Source organism: Falco biarmicus, chromosome 4 (genome assembly GCF_023638135.1).
Source record: "Falco biarmicus isolate bFalBia1 chromosome 4, bFalBia1.pri, whole genome shotgun sequence".
NCBI classification, from domain to species: domain Eukaryota; kingdom Metazoa; phylum Chordata; class Aves; order Falconiformes; family Falconidae; genus Falco; species Falco biarmicus.
Window position 1 is genome coordinate 94,543,857 of NC_079291.1, and position 19,502 is coordinate 94,563,358.

Sequence of the window (19,502 nt, forward strand, 5' to 3'; positions counted from 1 at the left end):
GGGGTGGCAGCCAGCAGAGGACTGGTCTGGGTGGTGACTCCAGAAGGCATCTCATGAAGTTCAGAGCAGAGTTATGGTTCAGGTTTTCAGCGCAGAAACAGAGACCTTGTGGGACCCAGCTCCGTGGGTGATTGATTCATGACCCACCTGTGTTCCTGGGGTTGGGCAGAAAAACCCCTCTATTTCAATATATATATATTTCTTTTAACATAATATAATTTTGAATGGCTTGAGTAGGTAATGATTGCAAAATGCCTGTTGAGGCCGAGGAGAGGAGGACTGAGCATTGGCAGGAGGAGGTGTGGGACGTGGTGGTGAAGAACCATTGGGGGTTGGCGGGTTGGTGGGGCAGCGTGTGGAGTGCTCATGGCATGCCCGGCCTTGCTGCGAGCCTATTGAGGGCAGCTGGAGTCTTTCCATTGATTTCAATGGGCTTTGGATCAAGCCCATGGCATGCTGCTTGTTTACTTTGGAGGCCTTCTGAGGATAAAAACAAACTTTCAATGGCTGCTCTCTTTCCTCCTTTGGTGCAGCTGATCCTTGCACCCCGTGGTCCAGGGCTGCTGGACACACACCTGCTTTCTGAAGAGCCAGGAACTCGTGTGCTTTGGAAAGCTTGCTTTAGTCTTCCAGGGCACTAAGAGTTGCTATGAGCATAAGCGATGTGGTTCCTCTGGGGAAATGCCACAAGCAGCTTGACTTGTTTCCTTTCCTATGGTCAAACACTTGGCACCAAGGCTCACCTTCATGAAATGCTTCCACCAGAGCTCATCTGTTCTAACAGCAAAACATACTGATTTGCTTCCTTTCAAATTCTAGATGGTTATTGCCCATTTATTTGTCTAGAGCTAGCAAACATGCACTGTTCAGGTACTTTGTTAGTAAAATGAGGCACTAATTGCTGTAGCAATCGATGACATGTTGTGAAATGATGTTCATTTTGCTTTCTAGCTTGAGAAGCGCCGTTGCGGCAGACCTGCATTCTCAGAAAGCATAGCACTGAGAGTGCTGGCAACTTATGATATAGATTTACAGTACCAATTTATTCTTGTCTCTGCTATTTACTGGTGCTGTCTCTCTCCACGGGTTTGTGATTCTGCCTCTGCAAAAATTGGCTGGAAAAATGCAGTGCTCTTCCTCAAAAGGCTGTGAACTGGACTTACCCACGGCAGGTGTGACAAGACCTGTTAACTCCAGGTTGGACTGATCAAGTCCTGGATAGAGAATGGTCCTGTGGCCATTTTTTACTTGAGCATGCCACAGCAGTGGGTCTGGATGCTGGTGGTCTGGCCTGGGGGAGATGAGGTGACTATACTGTGGTCCTAGAAGAGTATCAGCTGCCTGTGCCATGCTGCTGGCCTCTCCAACCAGTGGCGGTGGGGTTGGGGCTCAGTTCCTTTAAATGTGGGTTTTGATGAAAAGTTTCTATCAGCAGTAGTGCTCTGGTGTGCCAAATACTGAATGGATGCAGGAATGAATCCTGCTCGGCTGGGTTTATGGTCTGAAATGGAGTAGGGAGGAGAAGCACAAAAATGTCCAAGATGGTCACTTGGTTCACGTTGGATAGGATGCATGATTAAACTCTGTCATCTGGGCATGTATGTAGGGAAGGACAAATCCATTCCTGGGTGTACAACTTTCCTGGGCTAGGCATGACCCATAAAGTCTAATCAAGGGCAGAGTATTGCTCTGAGTCATGATTTTTCTGGAGGCTATAGCATCCTGAGTTACTCATCCTGAGAGAATGAATGCACCGAGGCTATAATTATAGTAGTTAGACATCATTTATTCTCAGTCTTTAAAAGATTCTTGTCAGGAGACTGATAGGTTTGGGTCGTTATTTTTGTCTTCGTGGCCATATATATCGTGCAAAATGCTGAAACTTTACTATCTCATTTATGCTTCCTCTTACAGCGTTGTAGATCTCTGCCTGGTATTTAGGTTATGTAGTAATTCTACCCCATTTGCCATAGATTAACGAGGCTATAAAATAATCATAAAGCTGGGGCAGCCCTGAATTTTCATGCTCCTCACATATTTATATCTACCGTGAAATACTTCATCCAAAAGTAATTATCTGACTTCTTCAGGCTCCCTTTAATACTCCCTGCTGACTCAAAACGTAGGAGATGCTGCCCCATGTTTGGCTGGGACAGCAGCAGGGCGATGCCAGCATCCATCATGGACCGGTGCCCGAGGGAAGCTGAGCAGGTTTGGTACCTGTTGGGGAGTGCTGTCCCTTCCGAGTGACCGGCCAGTAGAGCCAGGGAAGGAACCCTCCTGCTGCCAGCCGGGGCTGTGGGAGGTGCAGGACGAACCGGCGGGGCTGGATGTGTTGCCCTGTCTGGAACTCCAGCCCCTCCATCCTCCAGACTTTGAACCTGCCACTCCTCTGGTGAGACCCCGAAGCGTTTCATGGCTCCAGGAAGGCGATGGACAGGACGAGTGGCGTGCACTCCTAAAATGCAAACCACAGAGGTGTGTGGCATTGCTCCAAGCTGCCAGGAAGCTGCTGCCTTAGGTCTATGTGGGAGGTGCAGGGGGCTGTACTGTCCCACCTGAATACTTGAGCAAGAGGTGGAAATTTTGTCAGGATGGTCTGTCAGTGTACAGAAGCTATTATAATTTTGCCTCTAAAGCTATAATGCTAAAAGTATTTTGTACACTTTGTTACTCCTCTGCCAGTTTGAGGGAGGGAGAGGTCATGAGACTGCAGGTGTGGAGTGACAATGGGGTTTTGTCCCTTCCTATCATTTATTTTTGCAGCACGTGAGAGCTGTCTGTCCTGTTGTTCAGTGGGGTCTCGGCCCCTCTTCTGCCAAGGCTCCTTGTCCCCCCTGGGGCTTGGGGACCATCTCCATGGGCTGTTACCCTACCCTGCCTCCATGGGTAGGAGGCACGGGCACGGCTGGCATGTGAGTGAGAGCAACCTGCTGCAGGGCCGGATACCAGGACAGCAAAATCAGCAGCTTGGAGAGCAGTTGCTCTTCCTGCTGCAGCTTCCTAAGGCAGCCGCAGCCTCTCCTCCATGGGTGCCTCCCCCTCGCAGGGCCTGGCACTGCAGCAGGCTGGCGCAGCTGGAATTGTCCCCTGCAGCGGCACTGTCACTGCCCTGGCCGTGCAGTGGCTCTGGGGAAGGAGGCGGCAGTGGTGTTGTTTTCTCTGCAGCCCTGAGGATGCCCCAGGTTTCCACCCCGTGCTTGTTTGATCTTCTCATTTCCTCCAGATGTGGCTTGGGAGTAGCACCTAGCGCAGATTGATTTCCCGTGTCACCAGTGGTGACTCTCCCCTGCTGATGAAGGAAGCCCTTCCCACAAAGCTGGGAAGAGGAGGATAGTTTTCCAGGCTCCTGCCCCATCCTGGAGTGGGGGATTCATCCCACGGATCCCCTGCCCCACCGTATGGTGTCCCTGGGGCAGGACTTCATGCCTGGGGAGCTGCAGGCAGTGATGCTGGTGTCTGGGGAGATCTTCCTACGGGTCCCCAGCCTGCCATTGCTCGGGTTGCTGAGCAAGAGCATTGTCAAGACACATTTTGTCTGAAAGCAGTCACAGACTCTGTGTGTGTGTGATGGAAACTAATCCTCTTTCAGCTGGAGATAATTTTTTTCTCATGTGTTTTCATCCTCCTTTGCTTAGAAACGTGGGGTGGTGTTTCCCTTTATTATGTATCTTTTCTGTGGAAACTGACTTTACATGGTTGTAGACTTCTACCCACCAAGAAATATGTGTGTATACAAATGTAAATACAGTTTGTATATAGGTATGCTTTAAATAATTACATGCATTAGTTGTCCTCACTGCTTCCAGATTGCGTGTAGACTTCTTGAACTGCATCCTCACCTGACTGTACAGGCATGGACCTGTGAGGTTCCACCGAGGTCAGGCATGCTGTGCCAAATAGTACCCCAAGGCACTGGCCGAAAAGTACCGGAGAAATGATGTTTGTATTGTAAAAAACTGGGTGACGTGTTCTGATGGCGATAGCTTGGCAGCGAGAGATGTCAAACCCTGACTTGTGAAACTGGAGCATATGCTATTTGTTTTGAACCTGACCTGATTTTGGAGTTCTAGGTACAGCAGGTATGAAAATGTGCCATTCGAGGAATCAGACTGCAAGCTGTTTAATCATTTATAGAGTTAAAAGGCAGTGGCACTTGGTTTCTGATGTGACGTGCTAATTAGCTTTACTACGGGATACAGACTGCCAGAAACTCATGTTCTGGCACTGTGGCTCTTGAGCTTTAAAAATGTGTTTACTTGTCACAGTGTTATGTTTATATCATTAGTGTGGAGCAATATATGTACAGCCCAAGCTCTCTTGAGAGGAGGAAAAAAAGTCAGGACCTCATTTAGGAGAATGTAAGGCTGCTGTTAAACAGGCTTATTAGAGGCTGTGCCTCATCCAGAGAGGAGAGCACTAGGTACCAGAGCTTCCCTCTCGGATGCGGATCATCTTGGGTGTAGTTGTGGCTTTCAGCTACATCACTCACTTGCCTTAGGTGCAGTTCAGTGGGCAAAACTGGGAATCGAAATTCCTGGTGTAGCAACTGGGGATGGGTCCAAATACCTGCACAGGATGCTGTTATTAGCCTTAAAGGAAAGCGGGATGGCCCTTTCATGCAGATTTAATGTGCTTTCTAAATGAAAGTTTGTTAATGTGAATGGTAGTAGATAAATTTTTGTGGAAGTGTAGGCTTTTCTGAGAGGTTCCCCAAATTTGTGCTAATATAAAGGATTAAAGTAGGGTAGTTAAGATTATCTTGTGATTCTGCCCCCTCCAATAATCTCAAAGAACCAAACTGGTTTGCAAATGCCTTTTACTAGAAGTTGAATCTTGCTTCAAAAGCTCTCAATCAGGGCAGGCTGGATTACAGACATCCTATGCACCGGTGCTGCTTTTTAAGCATCTTATGTACTGAGAGGTTGCAACATCAAAGAGAGGGTGCCTGATGACTGTATTTCATTTTATCTTTAAGTTGGTAATTAAGAGCCAGAATGTAGCAAAAATTATTTTTGAAAAGTCGCTTCATCTTTATTTGGGGTTAATTGCATTAATGTTCACAGCTTCACAGGCTTGTTTCATGACAGGAATTAAAGTGCTGGGGGATATGCAGCTTCAGCATTGTCTGAGAAAGTCCTGATTCCCAAGTAATCCAGTTGTTAATGCTCATGAAAACTCTTACAAATCAGCACCTTTGGGCATTTTTTTAAACGTGTTTTTTAAAAGCAGTGTAACCATACGCTGTTGGCTTGCGGCTGGAGCAAAATCAGAAAATTCTGATGCACAAATCTGTGAGCAGATCTTCAGAAAGGAGAAACACATCTGGGGGTGGCAGGATGAGGTGGGACTGCAGTTGGTTTCTGGTAGGAATTCAGTGGTGCCACAGCTTTTTGGGTCTTAGCAAGGACCTCAACAATTGTTATCATTGGCCTGAGACCATCGCAGGGTATGGGGGCTTGGGGGTCTGAACCTTTGGAGTTGAGCTAACAGCAGGTTTTAAATGGTGATGTGTGCCAGGAAACAGAACTGTTCCTCAGCCTTGCGGGGGCTGTCACAGTGTTCTTGGTCTGTGCTGAACTTTGCTGCTTGCTCTATGGAATATTATAAATATTGGTTGCAATCATGCATAGTCAATGTATGGGGACAAATTACGGATTGGAGTGTGTTTTAAAGCACCGGTTAAGACAGACATCTGCTAGCCCGTGTAATTAAGGCATTTTGAGCACATGCACCATAACTCACCTTTTACTGTTAAAGGTTCAGAGACCAAAAATGATCAAAGCTTTAATTTCGTTATCTGCCAGTGGGGACTCTGTGTGTGTGTGTGTGTCCTTTTTCCTGTATGTCTAATCAAAAGTTGTATCTAGGGGTTAATACTGCTTTGTAGATGTAAGGGAAGATTGATGCTCTTGTCCGATGTCTCACCGGTAGATGAATTCTCTATTCATGTGAACTTCATATGAGCTACTTTGAAAAGAAAAGCAGCAATTCAGCTAAGCGTCGTTCCATTCATTTGGGCACAGAAGATAACATGCAAGGAAGCCTGAGAATCCACTTGGGATCATCTTTTCCTGTTACGTTGGTAGCAAACCCTTGTTCTCTTTTTTTTTAATGCTCATTATTCCGGAACTACAATCAATAATATAAGGAAAAGCGTGAATCTGCCACACATCAAGTTTTCTGTTTTCTCTTTTCAAGTGATGTTCTCCTTAGATTCCTGTTGTGTGTAGGCTTATTCCTTACCAGAAATGAATGCCCTGTGGTTCATATGACTGTACATCAAATAGATTTGCAGTAGCTGTCTGCAGTGTTCCCTTGGAAGTGGTACATACCTCTACAGGCTTTTCCAGAGATATCTATCTTCCCTACCCCCCTTCCTTATAGAATAGAATAGAGATCTGGATACTACAGCCTTTGGAAACTGTCTGGATGTCCTACTGACTTTCCCTTGCTGAATGTTGTGACCTCTGTCCTGACTCTTAAGGAGCCCAGGTGTTATTTCAAATGAACCCACTTACAATCAGGTTCTGAAAATGGAAGTCAAGAAAAGTCTAAGATTAATTTGAATGGTTAATTCGTCAGCTGCATACGAAAACACCAAAATCCTTCAAAATTCCATTTAGCTGCTCTTTGCATCATCAGCTTGCTTTGCTCTTTTTTGTTCTGTGGGTGTTCAAGAGGCAGCACACCACGGTGTGACTGTGGCCACATGTACTCAGGTGGGTGAGGAAGGTGAAGTCCAGACGGCACTTGCTTGTTTCTGTTACCTACTTCATCCAGAAGGATGACAAGATGTGTGTGAAGCCCCTACTCATAAGAGTGGACTTCAAATCCCATGTACCCTAAGTAAGGGTGGGGAAAAGGTTCTTGCCTTGCTTTAGCCTACACGCGGAGCTATAATTTTACTATAGGATCATAATGCCTATACAAGATAATGGAGATATTGATGGGTAAAGCCGTTGGGAGTACTGAGGAGGGAGGGTCTGAGTACATGTGGCTCTACCTTCTGAGACGGGGCCATTGCTCAGGCACATGGTAATTTATGAAGCATAAAGAGTAACTGTGCAGAACATGTAAGTTCAATTTAAAGATACCATGGAACATAGACCAACCTAAAAAAAAAAACCAAACACCAAAAAACAACAACAAAAACCCAAACAACTAAATCTCTTGTGCTGTGCTAAAGGAGACAACGCTCATCATCCTTAATTTTTCAGTCTGGTTAGGTAATAGGGAAAACAAAAAAGCACTGAGAACAGCAGGCACAGAGCAGGAGCTTTCCAACTTTTCATAGTGGGTTGGTTGGATTTTCCTGGCGCAGGACAGGGCTGTTGCCTGCACTATTTCTTGAACTACAAAGCTCCTTTTCTTTTAGAAATGGAACTTGAAAATCAGATTTTCTTTTATTTCTGTGTTTAAATTTGGATATGACTTGACCATAATACACAGATGCTATTTGAGTTTTTCCTGCCTCATTCCTCTCCAAAACAGTGTTATCTGAGGGAATGGCAACTACCCGCTGCCAAGCCTGGTGGTGGTTCTGGCTTAGGCTATTGGAATAACTAACTCTGTGGATATTTATCTCTCCCCGTGGACAATGGAAACTTCTCCCATTTTGTATGTTTTTGTTGATGTTAAAGTTCTCTAAACACAAAATGGTGATGGGCAGCACTGGAGGAGGAGGAAGAAGACTTCCTTGTGGCCACAAGCTCCAAGACAGCGTTCAAAAGGGTGATAAAACTCTTGGGGTGGGTGTATGGCTGTTGGATTTCGCTGCAGAGCCCCAAGTCTTTACTTGCTTCTTGTTGTATCAAGCTGTATCTCTCTCTGCACCAGCTCGCTTTGTAATAGCTTCTAATACATTTGAAATATAGTTGTTGTTTTCCCAAGTGAAAGCAAGGTTTGGAGAGATTTAAACGCCCTGGCAGCAACATAGCCAATAGGTACCAGCACCAAGAGGAGCCAGGGCTGCTTTTGCTTTGTTATATGTAAAAGGAAAAAGTGTGATGTCTGGAGAAACACAGGTCCAAAGCTTGTCTAAAACAGGCGGTCATCTGTCTACAGAATTACATCACCCCAGCTATGACATGGGGCGGGGGGCGGGTGTCCCTGTGCATGAGCACAGGCTCTTGCAATACAATGAAGGCTGATTTAATATGGAACGAAATTAGTTTTGTGAACACTTGCCCTGTGCTATGGGCATGCAGGGTGTCTTCCATGAAGAGCATTTGGGACAGGGCTGCTGTGTAGCGGCTGTTTGCTGGCAGTGCACTTGGGCAAGCAGTACCAGCAATGCCATGGGATTTAGCTCTCCCATGCAGCCCTTATGCAAGCTGTTCCTGCCCCCCTTTGATTCATTTCATTACACAAGAGAGATTACTTTTACAGGTCGGTCTTGCTGATGGTTTTAGGAAAAAAATCTGCTCCTTGAGCAGTTTCTCCAGCAAGGTGCTGGTGGTGGCGTGTGGTGCTCCCTGCAACTTCCATCCTGAAAAGCTTAGGAATTGTAAAATCTTCTGTGGGGGTCTTAAAAAAAAATTAATTACTTTTTGACTTCCACCTTCCCTTAGCTTTTAATAGGAAAGAGCCCACAAATGAAAAGTGTGGCTGGGTGGCATCAGCAGTTTAAGCCCCAGAAGGGCAAGGTGCTGCCTAATTTTAAACCAGCTATCAAGGCAAAGCTGGAGTCTCTTGTGGGCTATTATTTCAGTATTTATTTGCTGTGGGCTGTTTGTGAATTGCTCACCTAGCATGAGCAGCGTTGTTTTTCTCATGCAGTAAGTGTTGCATTAATGGAGTTAGTTTAAGAGTAGAGCAAAATCACCTCTTCAGCAGGTGTTGAGTTTAACCGGGACCATGCAACAGCCAAGGAGGAGGTGTGGAGCAGAGAGGTGGCTCCATGCTGTGGGCATCTGCTGTGATCTGAGCTGGAAGAGAAGTTAGTGTGTGTATTTTGCAGGGGTATTCTGATCCTTTCCCCTCCCTCCCATTTCCTCCACTTGCTGGCTCCCGGAGGTGCTCTTTTAAAATAGGATTTCTAGTGTACAATTTGAGCATGGGATCAGCCGGGAGAGAACGATAACAGCTTTGTTCCACGTATGGCAGATAACAAAGCATCGGAGGCAGATCGCGGCGTTAGGTGGACGTGGTGATGAAGTGCCTGCCCAGCTTACGAGGTGCAGCGGAGATTAACGCTGTCGAGCGGTTCCCTTCTCTTGGAGTGTCTAAATGGGGTTGTCGTCAGGGCATATGGCAAAAGGGTTAAAATTTAATTAGAAAACATAGTGGTAGCTACTGGAGCTTAACAGAGCTTTATATAAGCCGCTAAGAAGGACAAGGCTGCTGTGTGAGCTGCTGGTAGGGCTGAGCTACTGCAGCCGCTGGCTCGGCTTTAGGCACGGCCGGCCAGGGCATGCCTGGGAATCTGCCCAGGAAGCGCCGTGAAAGAAGAGTTTGTTTTAAGGCTTGACCCTGGCTCTGCGCGACACCCCTGCCCTCCGCCCGCCGTATAAAGCCGGGCTGCCGTCATGCCAGGCGTCTGAGCGGGGGAGCGAGAGCCAGCGGCAGCCAGCCGGGACGGGGATTTTGTTTTGCCAAGGGAGCAGCTCATGGCTTCGGTGTTCATGTGCGGGGTGGAGGATCTGCTCTTCAGCGGGAGCCGTTTCGTCTGGACGGTGACGGTGGCAGCGCTGAGGAGGTGGTACGCTGCCCGGCTGCGGGCATGCCGGCAAGCCCTGCGAGCGTGGTGTGGCCTCCGGGATGTCTACCAGGTAAACCTCCTAGCTCCCCCCTAGTAACTACCCTGGGTTTTGGTGTTTGTGTGGGTTTTTTTGTTTGTGTGGGTTTTTTTGTTTGTTTGTTTGTTTGTTTGTTTTTAAAAGAGCCTCGTGCCACCTGATGGACACGTGCTGGCTCACCTGCCTGACCCCCCAGCACGAAGCCGGTGAGGCTGGGACGGTGCGAGGTGCAGCACATGGAGCCAGAGCTGCAGCTCCCCAGCAGATCTGTCATCGGTGCTGAGCTGGGGTCCAGCACGGCTTCCAAACAGCCAGCACTGCGCGTCTGGTTTGAATTCAGGTTTTGGGGAGGTGTTCTAAATGTTCAATGTGTTTTATCAGCCAGTTTATCCCAAAGCGTTTCAGCAGCTGACAGCCCCTCAGTCTCTTTCGTGCCGTCACTATCCTTGCACTTGGGATCTGGGGGACGGAGCTCAGCTCCCCCTCCTGCGTTGCTGGCACTCGGAGCACGATGCTGCCATAGGAGAGACTGGCTGGAGCTTTTTCTGCTGTTTGTGTGGCTGAACAGCAGCAGACTGTAAAATGATAGTGTTTGACATTACAAAGGCATTGCTATTTGGGGGGGCTGTGATGAGTCCTGCAACAACTGGGGGAGGCTCCCCTTCCTGCCGGCAAAAAGGCTGGCATTTACTGTGGCATCCAGTTGCAGTTAGGGTGGTGCCACTCTTTGGGCTCTGTTTTTGCTGGCAGTTACTTATTTTTGTGTGCGTCTCTTTTTGTCTCACGTGTAAACTGGTGATGTGTGCCTGGTCAGGGTGTCAGTGTGCGTGTTTGCTAGATTATGTTGAATGTTTCAGAGCTGCTTCTCCCTTCTTCCTGGTGTGTTGCAACACAGAGAATGACACAGCTTATAGCAAACAGCTCTCTAGAACTGTCAGGATGTTATTTCCATGGGAAAGTCATGCTAAAAAGACGTCTGTGCCTATTTAATCCCAAAGGGATCTGTTGCTATTTAGCTTTCAGGTATGCCCAGGAGTGGTAGAACAGCTTTACAGTGATAGAAGTGCTTCCAAGTACTCTAATGCATCTTGTACAGGTGATGGATGCAAATACTCATGGTATGTGTGACAACGTGTGTCACTTGGGGAATATGGCTCAAGTGCAGTGAGGGATTGCAGGAGTACGGGCATCATTGCTCCCCATCTGCCTGCCTTTACTGACCTGAAGAAATGTGGGATGCAGCCTTGGCTCCCTTCTTTCTCTATACATAAAATCCAGCTACACCTGTACTGTGTGGGTGTTATTTTTGTAGTCCGTTCATGTCGAGAGTGTGGAGCTTGGACTGCCTTTGCTCCCTGCTGCCTCCCCATGGAGGCAAACCCAATCCCTCCAGGGCTGGAATCATGGCTCAGTAAGGACCAGGGCTGGAATCATGGCTCAGTAAGGACCAGCTCTGACAACAGCTGTATTCAGCCTGTTCAGCTGCCATTCTCCGATGGTTGGCTTGAAGTGAAAAGAGATTTCCCACCCCCACCCCCCCACCCCCCAAAACAAAGTGTGGCTGTATCTCAGACTTGCTGTGTCCTAGTGGCTGTTGGTGGATTGATCTGTTTTGCCATCTTTGAGGAGCATCTCTGACTCTTGTGCCTGTGTCCTAAAGTGGGGATGTGAAAATGGGTAAAAAAGAGATTGGTCCTTCTGTCATCCTTCCAGGGGGCCCTTGAGCCAAAGGGTGGATGGGGAATGCCCCTTTCCCACTCCCCTCTGCCCACACTTTGTCACAGCGATAAGGAAAGTGTCGCTGGATTGCTGTGGATGTGCAGTGACCTGTTGCTCCAAGGGCCATCCCTCAGAGATGAAACCAGGCAGGAACAAGGTGACTCTCACGTTTTAATGTCAGGAATTTCCTAGTGGTAATTTGGGGTGTATTAAGGAGACATGGCTAAGGGACTGCCCTGCAGCTCTTCCTTGTTGGGCTGTGTAACACACAGCTTTTTGTGCTGAAGTCCTGGGCTTTTTGCTGTTAAAACCACTGGTGGTAGTGTGGCTGAGCCCGGTGGGTGCAGGACTGAGCACGCAGCATTAAATGTCAGTGGTCTATTTAGATATCGGAGCCCTGAAAGAGGTTGAATCAATTATTATTTTTCTTTTCCATTTTCTTTAAACACTTCAAGCTATGGGAATATCTACCGACTTGAGCTGGATGACCCCTGCATGCAGAGACGTGCTCCGAGCCATGCTGGGCTACACTTGTTCACCTTGGGTGCAGTGGAGCAATACAGGAGCAGAAGTTGCCGTGCAGAATTCTGCATGGCGATGTTTCTCAAGGAGGTGGATGTTCCAGTGGCTATGGGACTAGGCTCTGATCTTGGACATAAGATTGTGTGTCCCATCATTACCATAGATCCTGCATTATCTTGGGCAAATTGTCTTCTTTCTGTATGCCCCTGTTCTTTGTCCGTGAAATGGATATAACAACAGTCTCCTACCTGCCAGGGATGCCATTTGCTGCCTTAATTTTTTGCTAGAAGCCCTGTAGTTAAGGGGCTACGTGGTTTTGCTTTGTGTTCTTATTAATATTGGCACCTGGACAGGTGCTTAACAAAGTCCTTTCCCACCTTGACTTCAAGAATGTTTGTATTTCTGTAACTCCTTCACATTCATAGTCCAGGTGTGAAAAATACCACTGGTTGTCTAGAATAGCTCTTCTGACTAAACTTAAGCTTCTGCCCTCTCTTGAGGACTCCCTGGGCTGTGCATGGTTAACAAACCAGGAAAAAGTTGGAACTTTGTCCCTGAGCTACACGCAGGGGATGTGCAGGGAAGGGTGAGGTGACAGTCACTTGTGCTGCTGGTCAGCCCTGGAGGCTTCAGTTTGCTCTGATCCGTGTTTGGGATTCACATTGCTTTGTGGGTCAGTGGCTATTTTTGGGTGAGCTGGACATTGCTAAGGCCTCTCTAATCATCAGTACGTTACTGTGGTGAAAAGAAAGCCAGCAGGATTTCTTCTCCCTGGGCTGCTATGTTTTTTATTGTGGTGGTGGTGGGGTTTGGGTCAGTTTTTCTTCAAATATAAAATGTTTGCTAGCCTCATGGGAGACTCGAGCTTGAGTCCCAGCACAGAGAAGCCACTAACACCTTCATGCTTCTACACAGGGCTCTCACTTGTGTCCTTTGAAGCCGGCAGGTGCAGCGGTGGCCACGTGGGCAGAGCCATCAGCCAGGGCAGGCTGAAATCCTCTCTGCTACCATAAAGCCTTTACCTGTCTTAGCAGCTTTATGTACAACCCCCCCAACCCAACAGGAACAAACCAGCCTTTGTCAGTCATCTTCTCTTCAGCCTTCTTGTTTCTAGCACGTGTGTGCAGGAAACACCTGCCAAGGTCTTACCGGCTGTGGTGTCACCAGGACACCGGTGCAAGGACTCCAGCCCAACAAGCCAAGCTCAGGTGCTTCCCCGAGCTGGTCTCTGCTCCAGGGTGCTTGCCGTCATCTGTCTCATCTGCCAAAAGAGAAGGGATGTCCTATTTGCCCAGAGCCTGTTCATCTGGAGGAGTTTGTGAGCCAAAGTGCTGACGGGGTGTCCCCTTTCAGTCTGAAATAACCTCTGAACCCACGCGAGGGGAGCAGGGCTGTGCAGTGTGTGAATTTAGCTCCTGTGAGCACTTGGGTGGTGTGCCAGGGAACATTGCCTTGTCCGTGGCACGGAGTATCTGAAAGCCTGTCCTCAAAAAAACAGAGACTTGCAGAGGCAGCTGATGGAAGATCTGGCACAGATCTTCCTTCTGACTGCAGCAAGTCAATATAAGTTATTTGGGCTATTAGGGTTTGGAAAAAATTCTAGGTGAGAATTCAGCATAGAAGCCTTCATGCAAGGGTACCCATTTCCTATGAGGGAGAGGAGCGAGGGCTGTGGTCTGTTGTGGATGTCTGGCACGTAGTGCTCTGGCCTGCCAGCTCTGACCCCCCTGGGCTTTGGGGGGGGTCTTCCCAGAGCCCCTCCTGATGCCCACAGCAGGACAGTGCTGCGCTTCTGGGTGTCCGGATACTCTTCCAAAACAAAGCTTTTGGCAGGGCTCTCTGCATACTGGTTTTATAGGCCACCTGTCTCGGATTTAAATATAGAGCAATAAAGCAGAAAGTGAAATTTTTATATAAATTAGGTTAATAAGCAGTGGCAAAGCAAAGTTTTCAGGATCAACATCTATCCTGTGTTTAGCTACTTAGGTTACCACTGGCCTGACTTCCATTGGGATATCGACACTACCATATTCCAGCGCATGTCTTCCCCTGCAGTATGACTGCCAATTTTCACCCGTATGTCCCACGGCACAGTCACTCCTCATTAGCCCCTGTGCTTTAAGCATGAAAGAAACATTGCATCAAAGTCTATTTGGTAATGCAACTAACTTATAAATTAAAATCTGGTCAAGTGAATGCTTTAGTGTCAGGGTTAAAATGCATGTCAGTCAGTCTGTTTGATGCAAAGCGGAGAAGAGAAACCAGGCAAACTGTCCCCAAACTCCTGCTGAATACGGTGACATGCTGTGATCAATATCTGCTGGACAGGAAAGCAGGTATAGGAGCATCTCTGTGATTAAGCTATTTGGTTACACTGGTAATTTGGCTAACAATCTTCAGTGGGAAAGTGTAAATTGAATTAATGTGAGTTTTTTGGACAAATGCTTTTTAACTTCTGAAAGGTCATTTCCTTTGTGTGAAGGGAAAAAAAAGATTTTGCTGATGAAGCACAATGAGTCAGCTTTGTTTGTGCATCTGTCCCATACGTACCTGGGGTGGAGGAGCGAGAGAGGAAGCAGTAGACTTCTGTTTCCTATGGTGCTAATGTAGTTGGTTTGGATAGCGAGGACCATGTTTCCTCTGCTAGCCCACACCTTAACTTTTCATTATAAAATATGCTGACAAATTGGAGATGTCGTCTTTTTCCCCTCCCCCACCCCCTTTTCACAGCAATGGAAAGTGTGGTGCTGGAGCAGTGAGGGTGAGCACGAAGGGGGAGCTCTGTGTTGCCAGGGCAGAGCTTTCCTTCCTCCACACCAGTGGAGATGATGCTCAGAGGAAGCATCACGGGTTTCCTTCTGGGTTAGGCCTTTCCACAAGGGAACTTGAAGACCTTTTTGGAGGACGCTGAGTATGTGCCCCTTCAAAGACTTAAGCTTGGGCGCTGGGATTACTGGCTGCTCTGGAAAAACTTTGCTGCGATGGCTTTCATCCAGCTGTTTTCTTTGTTCACAAAGATCTGATCTAACGCTGTGACACTGCTCATACATCACCTGCAGAGCTTTGGCTCTACTTGAAACTCCTGTCACATCCAAACACGGCACGTGGAGGCTTCCCTGCGGCTGGGGCTTTGGGGGAGCCTCTTGCAGAGCTCGGAACAGGACTGGTTCTGGGCACTGCCTCCCGAGAGCTTAAACTTGGCTTTACACGTTTCCAACAGCAGCTTTCCAAAGCGCTCTGCCAGACATATTTCCATCGGACCTCATGATATAGCATTTTCTGTTTGAGAGAGTTTATTGAAACAAAAATATGATTTTTTTTGTACAGCTCCTCCCTCTTCCCTAGCAGACAAACTTCACAACCAGACTGTGAACTTCATCTCATTTCCTTCAGGGTGTCACAGTGCCAGTTTCAAACAGTGCCTTCTATTCACTAACTGCTTTGGCCCGTATAAATATTTTTTTTTCTTCGATCTGACGCAGTTTGCAAAATAAGTTAGATTTCAAATGTTGCTGGCGCCACTTTTCAGAAGCAGACTCCTATACAAAGGTATCACTGTATGAACTTGCCTGGATAAATCTTGTCTTTGGTCTGGTGCAGAGAGGCTGGCCAGCTTGCTCTGACTGGACAAGAGGCTTATGAAAAGGTGAATTAGACGTGTTTCAGGCACGTGCTGATTTTTCCATACTTCATTTTTTTGTCTGCATGCTTAGCTTTCCTTCCTTCTGCTAGTGTTGTCACTGCAGTGCTCTGTAATCTTGGTTGGACTGTCCATGTCCTTAAAATAACACTGTGCTATCTTTGTCTCCCCATTTTCTAAAAATCAGGCCACTCTTGTACAGTCTGCGTTGCTCTTAAAACCTCTGAGTCATAATTAGTGATTGGTAATTCTACTAATCTTCTGTACAGATGGAGGCCAGTTCATTCTAAGAGACTGAAAAGAGGATAAAGCTATCAGCACTGGAATATATTAGCTTAAATACCCTCCCACACACTAATACACTTCTCCCCGCTAGCTGGTCTGTCATTCATATAAACATGCATCTACTCTGCCTGTTGGGGAAGGAGAGGTGGGGTTATCAAAAGGTTGAGAATAGCCTGGTTTTAGCCATTAAAAGCCATCATTGACAGTACAAGCAACATGAGTTTTAAGACTGTACTGTTTCCGTGGTTGCTTTTGCAGCTGATGTAGAACAGGTGGTGTCCCAGTGATGGGTGTCCCAGTGTTCAGCTTGCTATCGGGCGCAAATGTGCAGTGCCAGCAGAGCTGGGGGGTGGTGATGGAGAAGTTCCTATGCAGAGCACTTGTACCATTAGGCCATTGCGAAGGATGTGTTTTCTTCTGAGTGTCCTGGTTTTACCTTTCGTTGGGCTAGCAGCTTGTAGACAGGGTGATGTGGGCTGGGCAGAGGGTGTATGGTATGGAGAGGGCCGTGCTTGTTCGTATCTCTTGCAGGCAGGCTACTGGCTTGTGCAAGTGCGAGGGAGGCAAAGGACTGAAGGATGGGAGTGAAGAAGCTGGAAGAGCAGGAGAGTAGCACAAGAATTACATAGCACAAAAAGTACAGGCTGTGTAAGCAAGGAAAGGGATGGGAGGGACCAGGGAATAAAAAGAATAATCATTCTGACCCCTTTCAGGTGTATGTCGAACCCCCCAGTACTCCAGACTGAGCACAAATTTGCAAGAAAGTTGTGGGGTGGGGAGAAACAACAAAAACAGGTAGGGGAAAAAAAGGCAGCAGAAGTGCAACAGGAGAGGAAAACTGAGGTTGTAAGAGAGACAAGAAAAAAATAAGAAGGAAACAGTCTCTCCAGGAAGGTGGCTGTCCTAGGCGAAGAGGTCCCTGCCATACTGAGTGTAGAGTTGTTTGGCTGATGCCAGACTGAACGTGTTTGGTAGCCACAGCTGTTTTGGGAGAGCAAATATGCTGGTGTAGGTGAAGGCCGTCAGGAATCTGGTTGGGCTGGTGCACTTAGCTGGTGTGCAAGTTGCTGTTTGCTAAGCCATAGCGAAAGTGGGAGTAATTCCTCTCTAATACCAAGCACATGGCATCAGTTTGCCTTGTTCAGAGAGGCTGGGGTGCACTGCCTTTGCTGTAGGGTTACGTACCCTTTGGCAAGGAGTTGTGATGCTGCCATCCCCAAAGCCCAGCTTGGGGCTTTTCTGGTGGCCTCAGAGTTACAGAGACTTCACCCTACCCAACTCTTGCTGCTCCAACAGCTTCCCACTACTAGAACCTCTTACAGGTATGCTACATTTTGTTTAAACTTTAATTTTTCTTGTTTAGAAAAATTACCTGTGGCCTAGAGCACAGCTGAATTATAGCCCAGATCTGTAGTTGTTTGGAAGCCCTGGATCCTCTGAGGAGCTGTGCTCTTCCCTTCCTCCAGCTATTCCTGTCCCTGTGGCTGTCCCAGCAGGGCAGAAGTTGGCACCACCCAGGTAACCTTCACGTCATTTCTTGAAGGAAAAATGAGTCACTGTCTATTTTCCGTCTTATTTTAGGGCTTTGGAGCCTGTGTTTTGGAGACAAATGCAAGTTTGTTTTTCTGAAACGCTCTCCCAAAACTGTCCCAGCTGCCATCCCTTAGGCTGTTGGTGCAGTGTGGATCCAGCTGGCTGGACCTGACCTGGCACCCTCCTGCCTGGTGTGGGAACAGCTTATGTTTTGGTTTGTTTTTTTGTTTTTTTTTTTTTAATGAAACCTGTGATATTGAGCATTGTGTGGAGAACTTCTGTAGTCTCCTGGCTATGACAATGTTACCTTTTACAAAGTAACCTGGGGAAAAAAACCCCACCTCTTGGTCTGCAGCTATTTAAAAGGCGGGTATTTGATCAAAGCTAGTTTCTCTGCATTAAACAAGGAGGGCGAGACACCTCTGGCACCTCCCTGCATCCCAGGTGTCTGGGGTAGCTGGGGTGAGTTGGCCTCTGGAGGTGTCTGGGTTGATGATAACTTACAGAGGCAACCTCAGGCCAGGGGAGCAGGGCTGACTCACGCTGTGGGATCGTGTGGACCAAGCAGCTCTGCTTCCCTTCCCAGCAGTATCAGTAAGGCTCCGGCTTCACACAGGGCTCCGCAGCCTGGTGGAGCCCCATGTTGGCCTCAGATGCTCAGTACTCAGAGCCTCCTGTTCAGGGGAGTTTAGCTGCACCAAGAGGGCTTGGTGTCTCTGGCATGTGGGAGCCACATCTCCCTGAGGTGTTGCTTTCAAAAGTTTGACAGACCCTGATGATCTTGCTTCCCATCCTGATATAAGCAAGTTAGTTTGTTCCAGGTGTTGAACTTAATTTTTTCCTATTAAAATAGATCCATGGATTATAAAAGTTAGGGTGGAAAGGTCCTTGTAGTTTGGTCCTCTCTGTGCATGGTGACTGCTCGGTTGGTAGCATAAATAACTGAAGAGGAGCATCTAGTTAAAGGGAAGAGGTTGTTCTTGCTCCCAGGTGAAGTGTCTTGGTGTGTGTCCAGAGCTCCTCCCTGCTCTGCTAGCATTTGGTGGTGTTCCCCCAGCCTGTGTCCTCCAGCCCACATCGGATGCTGTGGTCCTGGGCTGTGCTGTTTCCTTGGATTCAGTTTTCCTACCATAATTTATGTGGCCAGAGGATGTGAATCAGTGTTGTGATTCAAAAACTTGGGGTACCCATACTCACATCACAGGAAAAGAAAATAATAATGCTAAGGCTGTGTTTGTGAAGGAGGAACAAGCTTGTATTGCAGACTTTGAAACGTGTACATTTGAGAACTTGTGTCTTTTGTTTACCTGCCTGGAGGTCAGGCTGCAGCTCTGGAGGTTACAACCTCCTGGATTTGGGTGTGCAGTTCTTCAGTTTTCTGTTTTGTTCCACCACCCCCACCTCCCTTTTCAGTAAAAGCGATGCTATACAGGCATTTGGCATTCCTTTTGGAGACCTCAGGTTTTGAGCCTTGGTGTGATACCTGTGCTCTGCCTGATGCTGTTACACAGGCAGTGGGGCTGTGTCAGAGCTCAGCAGTGTGCGAAGCCTCGCAGGCTGATGTACCAGAGGGGAAGAAATCAGGAGATGAACTACAAGTTTTGCACATAGAGAAAGTCCTACAAAGGAAGCAGCAGATCAGCAGGTAGGTGATTTACTCCTGTGCCTCTGCCAGCAGCAAACTGCACTCCTGGAGACCAGCCCTGACCCCAGAACAAATTCAGATTGATGGCCAAGGGTGTGAACTGTGTCTGCATGCCTAGTTCTCTCCCTGACGTGTGGTAGCCCACATCAGAGGCAGCAGACCTGTGCTTTGGAAAGGAGTTTTGGAAATCCAGCGAAACGCTGTGCTGGGGGGTGTCTGCTGCAGCGAGGGACTATGGAGATGTGTGTACGGAATGAGGGCAGGTGTGCTGAGAAGACCAGGTCTAGTTACCTTCGTTTACCTGTATACCTTCAGGTCAGTAGATGAGCCTCCCTGCTGCCATGGGGCTAAGCCCCCTGTCCCAGGAGTTGGAAGTGGAGGCAGCTTGAAGTTTTCGTGCTGTGCCAGGTTTTGTTGT

The 19,502-nt window shown here is 47.7% G+C and overlaps 1 protein-coding gene across 4 annotated transcripts in view; it reads left to right on the forward strand.

Moving 5' to 3' along the window:
- The window catches only part of FRMD4B (FERM domain containing 4B), a 138,471-nt gene that overhangs the window by 41,220 nt on the left and 77,749 nt on the right, over positions 1–19,502 (forward strand). The window contains exon 1 of one of the 4 annotated variants that reach the window (XM_056336305.1): positions 9,417–9,773. The exons of the other annotated variants lie outside the window; for them this stretch is intronic. Within the exon in view, the coding sequence (XP_056192280.1) occupies positions 9,612–9,773 (162 nt within the window). The 5' untranslated portion in view covers positions 9,417–9,611. Of the gene's footprint in view, positions 1–9,416; positions 9,774–19,502 lie in introns of those variants that run through there. 4 annotated transcript variants of the gene reach the window in all.